This window comes from Saccopteryx leptura, chromosome 2 (genome assembly GCF_036850995.1).
Source record: "Saccopteryx leptura isolate mSacLep1 chromosome 2, mSacLep1_pri_phased_curated, whole genome shotgun sequence".
In the NCBI taxonomy this organism is placed as follows: Eukaryota; Metazoa; Chordata; class Mammalia; order Chiroptera; family Emballonuridae; genus Saccopteryx; species Saccopteryx leptura.
The window spans coordinates 337,332,561-337,349,979 of record NC_089504.1 but is presented as its reverse complement, the minus strand read 5'-3'; the positions used below and the strand labels follow the sequence as shown (position 1 = coordinate 337,349,979).

General features: G+C 38.2%; 2 protein-coding genes across 6 annotated transcripts in view; one reads left to right on the top strand and one right to left on the bottom strand.

Moving 5' to 3' along the window:
* NF1 (neurofibromin 1) overlaps positions 1–17,419 on the bottom strand; it is a 238,987-nt gene that overhangs the window by 71,966 nt on the left and 149,602 nt on the right. The window lies entirely within an intron of this gene.
* Positions 1,707–4,596, top strand: OMG (oligodendrocyte myelin glycoprotein). The gene is made up of 2 exons (XM_066366276.1): positions 1,707–2,108; positions 2,946–4,596. The coding sequence occupies exons 1-2, from the start codon at positions 2,106–2,108 to the stop codon at positions 4,272–4,274; spliced, it is 1,332 nt and encodes a 443-aa protein (XP_066222373.1). The 5' UTR covers positions 1,707–2,105; the 3' UTR covers positions 4,275–4,596.

The window sequence follows — 17,419 nt, the reverse complement described above, 5'->3', positions numbered from 1 at the left end:
TGGTGGGATAAGCAGTTGAAGGAAACCGGTAGTTTGGTGGAGAAACCCTGTTCTGGTAGGCCATCAGTCAGTGACGAGTCTGTAGAGGTTATATGGGATAGCTACCTAAGGAGCCCTAAAAAATCTGTGCATGAGCCCACATCGAACTGCACTGAATAGGTATGAAACTAGGAGAGTTTTCCTTTTATTTGGTGCAGATTTCACATTTCTATCATCTTTTGTTGCTTTCCTGTGACTGGTCAAAAGTGCACCATGACTTTACAGACACACTGTATTAGTTAATGAAATAACATGTTCTTTCTTTCAAACAAAAGTACTGGTAGGTATAGTGGAACTGGATAACTCTACTTTCACATAAGACTTCCTAAAAATTAAAAGGTGAGATTTAAGTGTTTGGTAAACTGACCCTCAGGTGCATCCCTTGAAAGTGTAACAGCATATAAGAGCTGAAACAAAAGAAATCTAAATGTCAAAATATTCCTTATTTCCTCAACAATTCGCTGCATGGAGTATTTTTAACACATTACTTTTAAGCCCTAAGATTGATGACTGGTTTCTAAAATCCATAGAAGGAATCTTATTAAGAGTCCAAGGCTGAATGAATCCTTAAAGTGAAGTGGAATTACAGTACCTAATCAATAATAAATTTCTAACACTGTAGATTTTTTAAATGTAGATACTTTTCAAGGAATATTAATTTTATACAAAAGGTGACTCCTAGATTATAGTTTGCTTTCTAAGAAAATAAATTTAAATTTTTAATACTAAATTTAAAGTCCAATCGGGGTAAATTGGGGGTAAAATAATAGTAAATGTAATTTAGAAATAAAGAGATTTTCCTTAAATGTTAATAATAGCTGGTTTTTAAATGGTAAAAATTTGTAATTACATATCATAACTTTATTTGCTTTCTTTTCTAAAGTAAACTGACTAGTCTGAAAATTAGACAAATTTAAACAGATTATACAGTCCATCCACTAGAGTGATTTATTTTATTAAACTCATGACCAAAGTTTTTCCTTTTATATTATTTCACATAATTTTAAAAGTACAGATTGTTTTCTCAGAAGATAAATTGCAAAACATTCTGAAGGAATCACCTAAAATTGATATTGTTGTATATAAAACATAAAAATCAAACAAATGGTCATTTATATAGTAATAAGATGTCTCTGGAGAAAACAATATTTGTACTCACTCGCCAAACAAAGTTTCATAAAAAAAAAGAATCCTTAACCCAAAGGTGACAAAATAGAAGACTAGAATACTTACTTTACTACATAAACTGATAATTAAACATAAGATGCTCATTTAAAAATACAGCCTTGCTGGTGTGTATGCTGGGTCAAAGTATCCTTTTTATATCAGAAAGATCAAGACAAAATAATCATATTTAAGTATGTCTTACTTCCCCAAAAGGAAGATAAACATTTAAGTAGTTGATAAATTTGGAAAGCTGAATTATACATAATAACCATCATATTGGGGGGAGTACATAAAAATCAAACATAGTGTTATGTTATTTTTTAAAATGACACAACAGTTGCACCATTTTTTTTTAAAGAAAAGAACACAAAAGGGTAGGAGTTAAAAATATTTAAACTAATATCATAGAAAAGTATTCACAAGGAAGGTCAAATTTATTTTCAACATATTTCAACATGCAAAAAGAGCGAAGAGAATAGGCATCAAAAAACACCACAAATCCTTCATGAGGTAAATATTAAAATGTGGACCCTAAGCTCAGACAAATACACAGAAATGTATAAGGGCCAGGTCTAAAGTGCATGTGGCATTCCATCCTAGAGCAAATCTGAGACACATAGGTATGCTTCACGCTATAAATTTAGAAAAGATTTTTTTTGGTTCGTTTTGTTGCGTGTGCACCTCTTGCAATAAATTTGAGTCAGCACCAATGACAGCTCTGCAGTCCTCCTATGTGGTGCTGATCAGGTGGTTGCAGAGCCCCGGCTCACAGCAACACAATGCAGCTGAGCAGGCAAGCACAGCCCACAGCCAGAAGCGGCTCCCACTCTCCAGAGCAAGGCGACCTTTAAGCTTAAGTTTCCCGGACAGAATGAGATGCTGATGCTGAAGACGACACTATGGTAAGATGTTATTTCAATCAGTAAAAAATTGACCTTGGAATTTTTTTCCTATTTCTCTAAGAAAAAGTCAACGTTAGGAACGAATATATATATTCAATAGCAAGTGCATGCACCAGAAATTTGCTGCAGTGTCGGTGGAGGAATTTCTTTTCAATATTCATTCACTTTGTAAATATACACATTGTTTTGTTTTGTTTTTTTGGAATCGGCACTGAGATATGCAGGGAAAAAAATCACTTTATAAAATGTGAGGTTTGAAGGTACAGTGTTGGTTTGGATTTTGCAAGTGCTTTAAAATGTTTTGCAAGGATATATTTATCCTAAAAACACAAATATGAATTTCAAAGTATTGCTTTAATATCTAAATCAAATCTCACCCAACACACACACATTGACTATTACATTACTGCAGAGATGTTAAAAAAGAGAAACACGACAGCCATTTTTTCCCCATCTGAGTAAAAAGGGTATTATCAAAGCCAGTAATAGCTTAAGATTCCGACTCATTATTTGCAGAGAATGCCATTTTATAGTATTAAGGCTCTGGGAAGATAAATAAGAAAGACTATGTAAAGGAAGAGAGAAAATGAAGGAGAAAATGCAGGAGAGTAGGGGGAGAGAGTCTCTCTCTCTCTCTCTACCACACAGCCCCAATTGAAGGATTAAGCACTTGGACTATAAATGAAGGGGAGCTTTGTTAGTTTAATCACTGGAACAATTATAAAAGGACTCAACAACAACGAGGTTTATTGAAAATTTTGCCTAATGCTAACTGACCCAGGCAGATGCCTAATTGTATTTGCATATTAAAAGAAGGGTGTATCTGTTTGTTTCTAGGCTTTGATGGAATATCAGATACTGAAAATGTCTCCCAGTCTGTTCGTCCTTCTGTTTCTCACACCTGGTATTTTATGCACTTGTCCTCTCCAATGTATATGCACAGAAAGGCACAGGCATGTGGACTGTTCAGGCAGAAACTTGACTACATTACCAGCTGGACTGCAAGAGAATATTATCCATTTAAATCTGTCTTATAACCATTTTACTGATCTGCATAACCAGTTAACCCAATACACCAACCTGAGGACCCTGGACATTTCAAACAACAGGCTTGAAAGCCTCCCTGCTCAGTTACCTCGGTCCCTCTGGAATATGTCTGCTGCTAACAACAATATTAAACTGCTTGACAAATCTGATACTGCTTACCAGTGGAACCTTAAATATCTGGATGTTTCTAAGAATATGCTGGAAAAGGTTGTCCTCATTAAAAATACACTAAGAAGCCTTGAGGTTCTCAACCTGAGTAGTAACAAACTTTGGACAGTTCCAACCAACATGCCCTCCAAACTACATATCGTGGACCTGTCTAATAATTCCTTGACACAAATCCTTCCAGGAACATTAATAAACCTGACAAATCTCACACATCTTTACCTGCACAACAACAAATTCACATTCATTCCAGATCAAGCTTTTGACCAACTCTTTCAGCTGCAAGAGATAACTCTTTACAATAACAGGTGGTCATGTGACCACAGACAAAACATTACTTACTTATTGAAGTGGATGATGCAAACAAAAGCCCATGTCATAGGGACTCCCTGTTCTAGCCAAATATCATCTTTGAAGGAACATAACATATACCCCACTCCTTCTGGATTTACCTCAAGCTTGTTCACTGTAAGTGGGATGCAGACAGTGGACACCATAAACTCTCTGAGTATGGTAACTCAACCCAAAGTGACCAAAATACCCAAACAATACCGAACAAAGGAAACAATGTTGGGCGCCACACGAGGCAAAGCCCCCACCTTCACTAGCACTGACAAGGCTTTTGTGCCCTATCCGGAAGATACACCCACAGAAATGATCAAGTCACATGAAGCAGCAGCAGCAACTCTAACTATTCATCTCCACGATGGAATGGTTACAAACACAAGCCTCACTAGCTCAACAAAATCATCCCCAACACCCATGACCCTAAGTATTACCAGTGGCATGCCAAATAATTTCTCTGAAATGCCTCAACAAAGCACAACCCTTAATTTACGGAGGGAAGAGACCACCACAAATGTAAAGACTGGCTTACATTCTGTGGCAAGTGCTTGGAAAGGGAACGCTTTGTTTCTCTCAATGCTCAACGCTGTGGTCCTGCTGGCCCTCTGAGGGTCCGCATTTTTCTGAAACTAACAAAAAGAACTCCTCCTTGATGTATAGTTGGGAAAATATGCCCCTATCTAACCAGTGATTCAAGCTATATTAAGTATTCAAGAAAGCCAGTGTTACCTTTCTGACTCTGATGTAAACGAAGTAACTTGTCTTAAATAAACGAAGTGCACAATGTCTTGGTACTTGCTGCTATTTTACTGTCTTAAGTAAAACTAATGAATTTCTTTTTTAAAAAATAAAATGTTTTCTTTTAAGGCTTCAATTTATTGCACAAAATATAAAGCATCTAAACTTTAACATGTATTTTATGTATGTTTTCACTGTCAAACATCTGGGAAAAAAATAAATGGTCTATGCTTATAACTGTGTCATCTGGCTTTCTAGTCATATCTACTTAATCTACTTAGTAGATTCAAAATGACTTAATCATTTTTGTCCTGGGTACCTTGCTGAAATCTTTATGGTAAATAAAATGCTGGAGGTAACCAAGGATTTGGCCACCAAAGTACAACTGTGGTTGCCACCCCAGAAATGACTATGCCACATTATTATTTTAAACACAAGCCATAATTGTTTTAAATCTAAATGATGTCCTGCTTCTGAGGAACTCTTGGCTACTTTACAGATTATATAATGGACAAAAGCTCTTCAAAGACCTAGAAGACACTAGGCTTTGCATTTTAATAAGGAAAGTTTAATGGTTTTGTTTTTTGTACTTAAGAAAACTCTTAAAAACACAATAAAAAATTTAGGTTTAAAATCATGTAAAGGAACAGTTTTAGGTCTTATTTAACAAATCATTTATTAACGGAAATTGAAATACTTACAAAATTAAAATTCTTTTATGTGCAGGACAGGAAAATTAACGCTTGTACACCAGAAATTAGAATCTGACTTACCTAAGAATGAGGTTAGTTGGAGAATAAAGTCACGGGGGTCTAACATACATGGGCAGTGCTAACAGCGGGAGGGAGAGGAAAAGGAAGGGAGCAGGGGCAGAGGATGGGATTCGCTTGGTGTTACTACCAGATCATGAGCCCAGTAAAACAGCAGGACTAGGGCTGCGCACGGGGCAAATCTTAACACTCCAAATCCAACTGCACTGGAACTTCAACCAGAAAAAAACCCCAAGAATTTTCTACAAATATAAAATTAAGCCACCTTATGAATTAGAGACAAACATAAATAATAGCCGAGAGTCAGAAAGAGAAGCCCTGAAACAAGGCTGGATTAAAATGCAAGACAGCACAACTGAAATGAGTGAACCACAAAAGAGGTATTTAATTTGTGAGACATAAGGAAGAAGCTATTTCAAGCATTCCTAGAGAAGAGAGTACAGAAAGAAATTTTTATACTCCTTCCTAAAAAAATTTTTAAATTAAGATATATTTCTTTCCAGGTTCAGGAACATTTTATTTAAAGAGAAAGAGAGAGAGAAATAACAACCTTCCAATGTGCTCTTTTTGTTTTCTTTTTAAGCACCAGATTTATGGAAAAATTACTGTTTAGCTTCAATAAAGCAATTCCTCTCTTATGCTGACTAGCACAGTTGCTCTTGAACATTTCTCTGCTCCAGCAAACCTATTTGGCTCACTATATCAGGGAATTTCACCATGAAGAAAAGGAGTTATTTGAAATAATCCCCTAAAAGGTTTTCAAATGTATCCCTTTTCCAAAGGGGCAAGTTGTTACCACTCCCTCCCAATCACTGGTCTAGTTAGTATCTTCAGCCTCGATGACAGAGGCTAACTGCTTATGTATTTTCTACTCTACCACATACCAGCATCTCACTTAAAAAAACAAACAAACAAACAAACAAACATATACCAAGTTTCACAGAAGATTTTCAGAGGTAATGTCTTTCATTCTGGAGGTGCCAAAAAGTCAAATGTTGTCTTAGAAATACCACGGGGAAAAGTGACAAGAAAGTAAAATTATGTATCACAGTATTATCAGCACGTATGGATTATACCAGTCTTACTGACATATCTGCAAAATGCAGATGAAAAACTCAGTAAATTTACAAGTACAGTACATGTCAACTACACAGACGCCAAGTCCTTAGATAGAAAGAAGTACTATATAGCCTTAAAAGTAGTTAGATAATACTTCCTTCTAAGGAAACTGTGTTCTTAGCATTATTGATGGGGGTGGGCTCATTATTTGCCACTAAGACAACGACTACTGTATTACTGGGCTCCATAAATATTTCAAAATGCATTAGTCCTCAGCATCTATCTCTAAAGCTCATTAGATATATGCATCATTCACCCAACCCTAAGATTTCTATTTTACAAGTAAGTTGTTTCTCACCAGTCAAGAGGATTCAAGTAAGAACATAAACACAAAAGCTGAGCAATAAGGGATAAAGTCACTGTTAACAAAGGTTCTCGGCCTAAATCCTGCCTCTGCCACTTCTCAGCTGCATAACCCTGGACAAGTTACCACTTCTCTACATCATAGCTCCCTGGTCTATACAATGGGCTAGCAGGACTTATTCACAGTGGTTTTATTCTGAGGATTAAATAACGTAATTCACATAAAGCATAATCACTGTGTCTTGGCTCCCTGCATTTCATATGCAGTAATGTTGCTGCTGTTCTTAGGATATTACTTGTGTATGTCCAAGCCCAGTGAATACCCAAGCTCCATTTATACCTGTGGAGCAAAAGAACGAAAGAGTGTATTTGCTTCAGTCCTGCTACTCCATCATCTAGAATTCAGATTTAGATATTTGTGGAATAGGAATCCAGAAGAAAGTCAGAAACATTCAGACACAGAAGAATGAGAAGAGGTCTCCTCTAGCTAACTTAAAGGGTCACTGATATGTGCTATTCAATAATCTTCCTTAACAATGCTCTAAAGCAAATAGCAAATGCCTTTAACTGACACCAAAAATGTCAGAAGAAAGTCAACCTAAAATCTTTTATAAGATTATTCCTTTTGAAGCACATTTTAAGAACTAGAAAAGGTATGATACCATGTATTTACAAACATTGTACATAAAAGTAAAAAGTTATATCTCTATTAAAATCAGAATCAAGCACCAATACCCATTGTCATCAATCTTTTTAATGTTATTTGGGAGATTCCAGAACAAAAACCAGAAACAACAGATTAAATTATAGGAAAATTAGAAACAAACTATTATTAACAGGGAAAACAATCATTTAAAGGATTCCTCAGGCCTGACCGGGCAGTGGCACAGTGGATAGAGCATCAGACTGGGATGTGGAGAACCCAGGTTTGAGACTCCGATGTCCCCAGCTTGAGCGCGGGCTCATCTGGTTTGAGCAAAGCTCACCAGCTTGAGCCCAAGGTCGCTGGCTCGCGCAAGGGGTTACTCAGTCTGCTGTAGCCACCCCCCATCCCTCCACCCTGGTCAAGGCACATATAAGAAAGCAATCAACGAACAACTAAGGTGCCGCAACGAAGAACTGATGCTTCTCATTTCTCTCCGTTCCTGTCTGTCCCTCTCTCTGACTCTCTCTGTCACTGTGACAAAATAAATAAATTAATTAAGAATCAATAAATTTAGGTCCTGGCCGGTTGGCTCAGCGGTAGAGCGTCGGCCTGGCGTGCGGGGGACCCGGGTTCGATTCCCGGCCAGGGCACATAGGAGAAACGCCCATTTGCTTCTCCACCCCCAATCCCCTCCTTCCTCTCTGTCTCTCTCTTCCCCTCCCACAGCAAAGGCTCCATTGGAGCAAAGATGGCCCGGGCGCTGGGGATGGCTCCTTGGCCTCCGCCCCAGGTGCTAGAGTGGCTCTGGTCGCGGCAGAGCGACGCCCCGGAGGGCGTGCCAGCTGGCTCCTGGTCGGGCGCATGCGGGAGTCTGTCTGACTGTCTCTCCCCGTTTCCAGATTCAGAAAAATACAAAAAAAAAAAAGAATCAATAAATTTAAAGAAAATTAATTAAAGGATTCCTCAGGAATGCCTTCAGAATAATAACTTTAAATAAATAACAAAATAAATATGGAAACATTAAAGGTTTTCGCATATGCTGGCAACAAATAATTAGAAAATTACAAGAAAAAGATACCATCCACAACAGTAACAAAACACCAAAATAAACAATGCCAAGAAATAACATTCATATGAAATATGTAAGACCAAATGGGGAAAAGGTAAAAAACGTTAATGAGAGGTATAAACTTGATAGAAATAAACAGCAAAGTTCTCTCTACTCATTTACTTTTTCACTCATAAATATTTATTCAGCATCTGAAATACACCAGGCACCAAGGCTAAGTACAAGTACTGTAAAGATGCGATTATTTCCAGTATAGTTTATAGATTAAGCCAACCCTAACAAACATTCTAATGAGATTCTTTTTGGAACATAACATTAAACATTTAAGTTCATCTGGAAAAATAAGCAGGCAAGAAAAGAAAAAGGAAGAATTAGTAAAGGTGCCTAACCTTTCTTGAGAGGGAAACATAGCTGTAAAAAATTAAGACAAAATGGCAGTGGCATAAAAATAGAAAGGAAGAGCCTGACCAGGTGGTGGCGCAGTGGATAGAGTGTCGGACTGGGATGCGGAGGACCCAGGTTCGAGACCCCAAGGTCGCCAGCTTGAGCGCAGGCTCATCTGGTTTGAGCAAAGCTCACCAGCTTGGACCCAAGGTCGCTGGCTCAAGCAAGGAGTTACTCGGTCTACTGAAGGCCCGTGGTCAAGGCACATATGAGAAAGCAATCAATGAACAACTAAGGTGTCGCAATGTGCAACAAAAAAGCTAATGATTGATGCTTTTCATCTCTGTTCCTGTCTGTCCCTATCTATCCCTCTCTCTGACTCTCTCTCTGTCTCTGAAAAAAATTAATTAATTAATTTTTAAATAAATAAATAAATAAAATAGAAAGGAAGATAACCCAATGTAGAAACAGTAGCTCAATGAGAGCACAGTACACCTAAGAATTCTCTGTGACTCTACTTCCTTATGAGGCGTTGTGAGGGACTATGAAGAAATACACGTAAAGTGCTTAGTGCTATGCAACGGAGCTCACCCCAGAGTGAGCTCTCAAACACTGTTAACTTCAGAAAAAAAGAATCACAAATCAAAGAGGAAGGGAAAGATTGAATAAGCAATGCTGGGAAAACTGGAAAAACAGTTCAATTTAACATTCACTTCTGTACTACGCCTACATAGCAAACTAAGAAAGATAACATTAAAAAAGGAAGTCTTAAAACCAACAGCCAGATTTAAAGATACACATAAATCTCTGGGTGGCTTTTTTGATTAGAAAAAAAAAGCCCACAAAGAAATCATCAATAGATTTGTCCATCTAAAACGTTAAAATTTCTTTATGCTGAAACAATGAGCCTGATAAAAATATTCAAAAAAATAAAGGAGACTGTTAATAAACACTCTCAAAAATGATAAGAAAAATATTTAGATTCCCAATGGATAAGTGGGCAAAGGACACAAACAGAATATTTAAAAGATAGGAAGCACAGTGCTTTATAAATATATGGGAATATAGCCAATCATATAATAATTGAGAAATACAATAAAATGTGATACCATTCTCATTATTAAATCAGCAAGTAATTTTTTTAAAATGTAATAAAAATCAATGCTGGTGAAGACAAAATGAATAGCCACATTGTATTGGTATAACTCTTCTGGACAGCAACCGGCTACTATGATAAGAATACAGCTATCCTGAGTTGCTGCCTAGGCATTTCATAGTATAATAAACCTGTATATATGCAGAGTCTGGATATTAACTTACTGTTTTTAATATATTTATTGATTTTAGAGAGAGAGAGGTAGGGAGAGAGAAACATTGATCTGTTTCTGTATATACCCTGATCAGGGATCGAACCAGCAATCTTTGTGTAATGGGACAATGCTCTAACCAACCCAGCTAACTGGTCAGGTGAGTCTGGATATTTAAATAAGGACTTGAATTCAGAATTCCCACCACAAGTTTCCACTTTGCTTCACCTGATATACCTTCTAAAATAAACAGAGTTTTCAACAAGTTAGTGACCACTACCTGAACCAACTTGTAAGTAATAAGTGCTCGCTACCTTGCCCACTCGTGTGACGTGAGATGGAGGAATACTCTTCACCTGGCTGACTGTGGTCCCTGCCATATGATATGATTTGTAAGTAGTAAGTCCTTTTTTTGTGTGTGACAGAGAAAGGGACAGATAGGGACAGACGGACAGGAAGTGAGAGAGATGAGAAGCATCAATTCTTTGTTGCAGCACTTTGGGAGTTCACTGACTGCTTTCTCTTATGTGCCTTGACTGGGAGCTTCAGCAGACAGAGTGACACCTTGCTCGAGCCAGTGACCTTGGGTTTAAACTGATAATAAGCCTTGCTCAAACCAGATCAACTCACGCTCAAGCTGGCGACCTCGGGGTCTCGAACCTGGGTCCTCTGTGTCCCAGTGTAACGCTCTATCCACTGTGCCACTGCCTGGTCAGACAGTAATAAATCTTTTAACTTTACTTTCTCTGTGTGAGCCCTCAAATCAAAAGACTCTAGGATTTTCACTTTCCCAAAGTGGAATGAGGGTGCCGAGGGAGCTGCCTGCTGCGTATACTTAATACACCAGATATGGTGGTGGTGGGGGGGGGGGGGTGGAGCAACACCTCCTCATACATCTAAAACCTAAAATATCTTAACTTTTAAGTAAACCACAGCATTCTTTCTATTAGCTAGGAAAAAATCAGTTAATTAAATGATCCACTGACAAGAATATTATGTGTCCAATAAAAATTTGTATGAAGAGCTTTTCTTAAGTTTGAAATGTAGAAAATGCAAATACTATAAAGATAAGCAAAAATTACAGGATATAAACATGTATCTTTATTGAACTATGTACAAAAACAACAAAAAGAGAGAAGTAGGCCCTGGCCAGTTGGTTCAGTGATAGAGCGTCACCCTGCCATATGGATGTCCCAGGTTGATGACGGGTCAGGGCACACAGGAGAAGCAAACATCTGTTTCTCCAGCCCTCCCCTCTCCCTTCTCTCTCTTTTTCACTCTCTCTTCCCCTTCCACAGCCATGGCTCAACTGGAGCAAGTTGGCCCCGGGTGCTGAGGATGGCTCTATGGCCTCTCCTCAGGTGCTAAAATAGCTCGGTTGCTGAGCAACTAAGCAACGGCCCCAGATGGGCAAAACATCACCCAAGTAGGGGGCCTGCTGGGTGAATCCCAGTAGGGGCACATGTGGGAATCTGTCTCTCTGCTTCCTCGCTTCTCATTGAGAAAAAGGAAAGAAAAAAAAAAAAAAAAAGAAAGAAAGAGAGAGATGTAAGAGATGTATAGCAAAATGCTAATACTGTGTATCAAATATGTTTTACTACCTACTTTGTCCTTGGAAAATGCAATAGATCTAAGAAAGGAACTACTAGAATAGCTGTCCAAGAGATCTAAGGCTGAGTAGAAAACAGGAAAATGAGAAGATGCAGAATGCACTGTGCATAGGTAAGGCAGTCAAGAAACTAGAGCGTCTCATGAAATAACAGAGTAAGAAAAACACTACCAGAATTCTCGGAGGCACTTCTATATTGCATTAGCTTACTTTAGCTATACATGTTCATTGCTGTCAGGATTCTTCCCCATCTGACCAGAGAAGTTCTTTCCTCTCCTTTAAAAAAAAAAAAATCTTCAATAATTTCCCATGTCCCAGAATAAAATCTAAACTCTTAATATGGCTTATTGTAAAACCAGGCCTTGCTTCCTTTACAGTAGCATCTTAAAATTTTCCTGCTCCATCACTATTTAGTTCAAACTAAATGTCTTTTTGTCCCTCTAATCTACCTGCTCTCCCCTGCTACCAGCGTTCAGAGATGATGCAGGTACGTACCCTTTGGTTCACTTCTCTCCCTCTTCTTTCCCTAGAAAACCCTTATTCATCCTTTTTATTTCAGTTTAGATATCACTTTCTCTTAGGAGTTTAGATTTTTTGACCACCTTGACCTGAATTTATAAATAAAAGAATGAATTAATACAGATCAAAGATGTGTCTGGTGGGCTTACAATGAATGACCTCCTTAAGACAGGCTAAGTCAGACCTCCAAGTCCTATTCTACAGTCTAAATTTCTTCCATTAGGTTGAAGTCATAGCTTCACAGTCCAGAGAAAAGAGAGATCAAAGAAAAGTTAAGAATGAAGGAGGATTCGGCTAGGCTGGTACTTGTCATATAAGAAATTAGTTCTGGGCAGTGGGGAACAATTTTCAGAGAAAGGTTCATTCTAATACCTGTGAACAATTTAGCACAAATAGATTGCTCAAGGGAAATGAGTCAGGGAAGTACAAACAAATGCCACCTCACTGTGCTAATAATGTGTTAAGCAGATTAGTTTGCTTCACACTTTGAAAACCTGTGGTACAAAGTGAGGTTTTTAAGTAGCTCAACTTTTTAAAAATGCCATTTTGGTTTGCCAGCCCCAATTTTGTTCAACATATTTAAGAACCAGTTGAGATACATGCTCAGTACACCCACTTATCTTTTCTATAAACGGTGGCCTGATACTCTGAATTTGTTGGAAATTACTAATAAGCTCAAAGCACAGAAATTAAATATCTATAAACACAATAAAAACAGCAAAACTATATAGTTCTTTTCAGATCAAAACAATTTTAGGTGTATTTAAAGCACACTATGGTATAATAGCAAGATCATAAGATAAGGTTTTATAACCTGTGTTATTATCTTGGGCAAGTAATTATATGTGTCTTTTTGTTTAAAATAAATAAATAAATAAAAAGTCCTGGCCGGTTGGCTCAGTGGTAGAGCACTGGCCCAGTATGTGGAAGTCCTGGGTTCAATTCCTAGCCAGGGCACACAGGAGAAGCACCCATCTGCTTCTCTAGTTCTCCATCCTTCTCCCTCTTCTTTCTCTCTGTCTCTCTCTTCCCCTCCCGCAGCCAAGGCTCCACTGGGGCAAAGTTGGCCCAGGTGCTGAGGATGGCTCCATAGTCTCTACTTCAGGTGCAAGAACAGCTGTGGTTACAATGGAGCAATGCCCCAGATGGGCAGAGCTTCGCCCCCTAGTGGGCATGCTGAGTGGTCCTGGTCAGGAGCATGAGGGAGTCTATCTCTCTGCCTTCCTGCTTCTCACTTCAGAAACACACACACACACACACACACACACACATCTACATAGTTAAGAACAAGTATTTATATCAGTATTTTAAAGAATAGATTAAATCATGAACGTTAAGTGTGACCTGTGGTGGCGCAGTGGACAAAGCATGGACCTGAAATGCCAAGGTCACTGGTTCAAAACCCCTGGTTTGCCTGGTCAAAGCACATATGAGAAGCAACTACTGCGAGTTGATGCTTCCTGCTCCTCCCACACACTTCTCCCTCTCTCTTTCTTTCCCTCTCTCTCTCCCCCCTCTAAAATAAATAAAAATCTTTTTTTAAAAATCATGTATGTTAAAGCACTTTGTAGGGGCTACATAAAAATTTTAAAAATTACTGTTATTCCTTAAGGGATTCTTGGGTAATTAGAAAGATCAGAAATGGAAATGACTGAATCCCAATGGTACATAATTCCCACATATCTATTCTCTTTAGTTATACTTCAAATAGCTAGTTTATAAGGTTTGTTATTTATTTAACCCATGAGAAATATAATTTATCAGTAAAAAAGTTAGATATCTGAAATTTCACATGGATATCTAAAAATCAAGTATCAAATAAATCTGACAGAATACTCCATACTAGGAAATGTAGTTTTTCACTCTGTGTTATTTTGTTGCTCATAGATACAGTTCAAACAAACTGAACACTCTGGAAAGCTGCAGGAGTTCAAATGCCTGTCAAGTGCTTGCCTCAACCAAAAATAAACAAAGATATAATGGCTTTTCATCGAGAAAGAAAAAAAGAAAGCATCAGTAGGAGAAAACAAGAAAGCCATACACCACAATAACCACTGGGCAGGCTTTTGTTTGCCAGCGGAAGCCTCAGCAACCACTGCTGCATCTCAGACACCTGACGGGTTCAGAGTACCTGGCACACAGCCACAGCCCCACCATTCTACTCCTCAGACATCAGCAACGCCGCTCTATTTCCTCATACCAATGACAGATAATTCAAGAAAGCAAATAAATGTTTAAAAATAATTTCATCTATTTATAGGCTCCAATATTTCTCATGGTACAGCTTTTCTACAATGATTATGATACATAAAATCTTTCTTGCTTTAACAGAGTATACTTGGATGAAGTATTATGAATCTCTTGCCCTGACACTAATTTTTTAAAAAGCTGTAGGACATTATATATGAACTTAAGAGATATACTGTAAAAGCTAATGTGTCTTTAAAACATACTAAAATTAACCAAAGGATCAGGAGTCACCTGAAACTAGGAAAACATCTTCATATATTAACTATGTGTTGCCTATAAATTGATTTTAGTCTTAAACGTGAAACATTTAAATTTCTGTATTTTTCTTCAAATCAGTCATGCCTGAGTCATTAAACTCATTCCAATGAACATGTCATTATTGAAAATATCTTTTGGGCCCCCTCTCCTTTCAAATATTACTTAAGGGCCAGTTTATAAGTCACACAAAGAAAAAACTCATTTTAAACAAAAAAATAGTATTACTAAATTTGAAATTTTGTTTTGTTTGTCAAAAAATTTTAAGTATAAAATTTCCCTACAGAACTGTGAGCATGTAAGAGGGTATTGTTGTAAGCTACTGTGTTTGTACACAGTGTAGCAAACTAATACACAGGCTCAACTGAGCAACAGATAGCACACAGCACCTTCTCCACTGGTACATTGCTTATATGAAATAAAATCTTTCCTAATTGAAAAAAATTTTCCTACCACATTTAAAAAGAACATGCGTCATCTGAAATTATTTCCAAAAATGTATTTCCCTAAAATGTTGAGCTCAAAGGCAGCAAGGTTTGAAGTACAGCACCTCTAATAGTGGCTCTTCAAAGGGAACCATATTCATTTGGCTGTATTTAATCTTAGATGCTTGTTTTAAAATTATTCCACGTTGTTTATGAAATCAAACCTTATGAGTATATCTCAAAATTATTTTAAGGATTACATAATATATTAAAAGAGGTGAACCACAATTGATTAAAAAAAACAGCTGTTTTTCCATAGCAATAGATAAACTGCAGCCACTCACCATCTTTTCTAGGAGTACGAGTCAAGTCAAAACCATCATATTATTTAGTAGGTATCAACCACTAAATTTTCTTTGATGAGCAAACCAAACTTTTGTTTAACTAACACTCAAGGCCACTACAATTCTATAAACCAAGTATCACAGAAAATAAAACCACCCAAGAAATCTTTTGGCTAAATTCAGAACTCCAATTCTTTTTTCTTTTTTTAAAAAATTTCTTTTTCTTTTTGTATTTTTCTGAAGTTGGAAACGGGGAGGCAGTCAGACAGACTCCCGCATGCACCCGACCGGGATCCACCCGGCACGCCCACCAGGGGGCGATGCTCTGCCCATCTGGGGCATTGCTCTGTTGCAACCAGAGCCATTCCAGTGCCTGAGGCAGAGGCCACAGAGCCATCCTCAGTGCCCAGGCCAACCTTGCTCCAATGGAGCCTTGGTTGCAGGAGGGGAAGAGAGAGACAGAGAGGAAGGAGAGGGGGAGGAGTGAAGAAGCAGATGGGCGCTTCTCCTTGTGCCCTGGCTGGGAATCGAACCTGGGACTCCTGCACGCCAGGCTGATGCTCTACCACTGAGCCAACCGGCCAGGGCCCAGAACTCCAATTCTAATCCCTCTTTTAAATCAAATTTTCTTCCTTCAAACTACAGTTGTGTGTCTATAATTAAAACTGGTGATTAGTTTTAATACTATCATTAAATGATTATGTATATATAATAATTAAAAGCTAGGTTCAGGCCCTGGCCGGTTGGCTCAGCGGTAGAGCGTCGGTCTGGCGTGCGGGGGACCCAGGTTCGATTCCCGGCCAGGGCACATAGGAGAAGCGCCCATTTGCTTCTCCACTCCCACCCCCTCCTTCCTCTCTGTCTCTCTCTTCCCCTCCCGCAGCCAAGGCTCCATTGGAGCAAAGATGGCCTGGGCGCTGGGGATGGCTCCTTGGCCTCTGCCCCAGGTGCTAGAGTGGCTCTGGTCGCGGCAGAGCGACACCCCGGAGGGGCAGAGCATCGCCCCCTGGTGGGCAGAGCGTCGCCCCTGGTGGGCATGCCGGGTGGATCCCGGTCGGGCGCATGCGGGAGTCTGACTGTCTCTCCCCGTTTCCAGCTTCAGAAAAAAAAGCTAGGTTCACTTATTATATGTTCTATGACATGCTCTGATAGATTCTCTGTGAATCCATATAAAGACATCTAAGATGTAGGGGCTATACGTCCAAATACATGAATAAAAAAAATTATATTCTGTGCACCCCCATGTTCATTGCAGCACTATTTTAAATAGCTAAGACATAGAAACAACCTAAGTGTTCATCAATAGATGAATGAATAAAGAAAATGTGGTATACAGCTACAATGGAATATTATTCAGTCATAAAAAAGAAAAACGGCCTGCCATTTGTGAGAATATGGATGGACCTGAGGGTAGTATACAAAGTAAAATAAGTCAGTCACAGAATATAAATACTATACATGGAATCTAAAACAAAAACAAAAAACAAAACCCAAAAACAGAACGCAGAGATACAGGCAATAGATTGTTGGCTGGCCAGGGGGATGGGGATGGAGGGTTGAGAATAATGAGTGAAGGTGACCAAAAGATACAAATTTCTAGTTAAAAAATAAGTCCTAGGGATGTAATGTACATATGGTGATTACAGTTAATTATTCTGTATTATATATTTGAAAGCTGCTAAGAGAGTAAACCTTTAACGTTTTCATCATAAGAAAATAAATTTTGTAACTACATGTAGTGATAGATGTTAACTAGACTCTTTGTGGTGATCATTTTGCAATATATACAAGTATCGAATCATTATGTTGTATACCTGAAACTAATATGTTATGTGTCAATTATATCTCAATTTTAAAAAAGGAAAAATTATATTCCAACATGGTCATTCTTAAATAGTAATGAGATTTGCAATGGCTTAATAAGAAGGTATTTATCAAAATTTGCCTAAAAAGACAGATAAGAACAAGTGTTGGGTTGGGATATAGAGAAATTAGAAGGTTCATATTCTGCTAGTG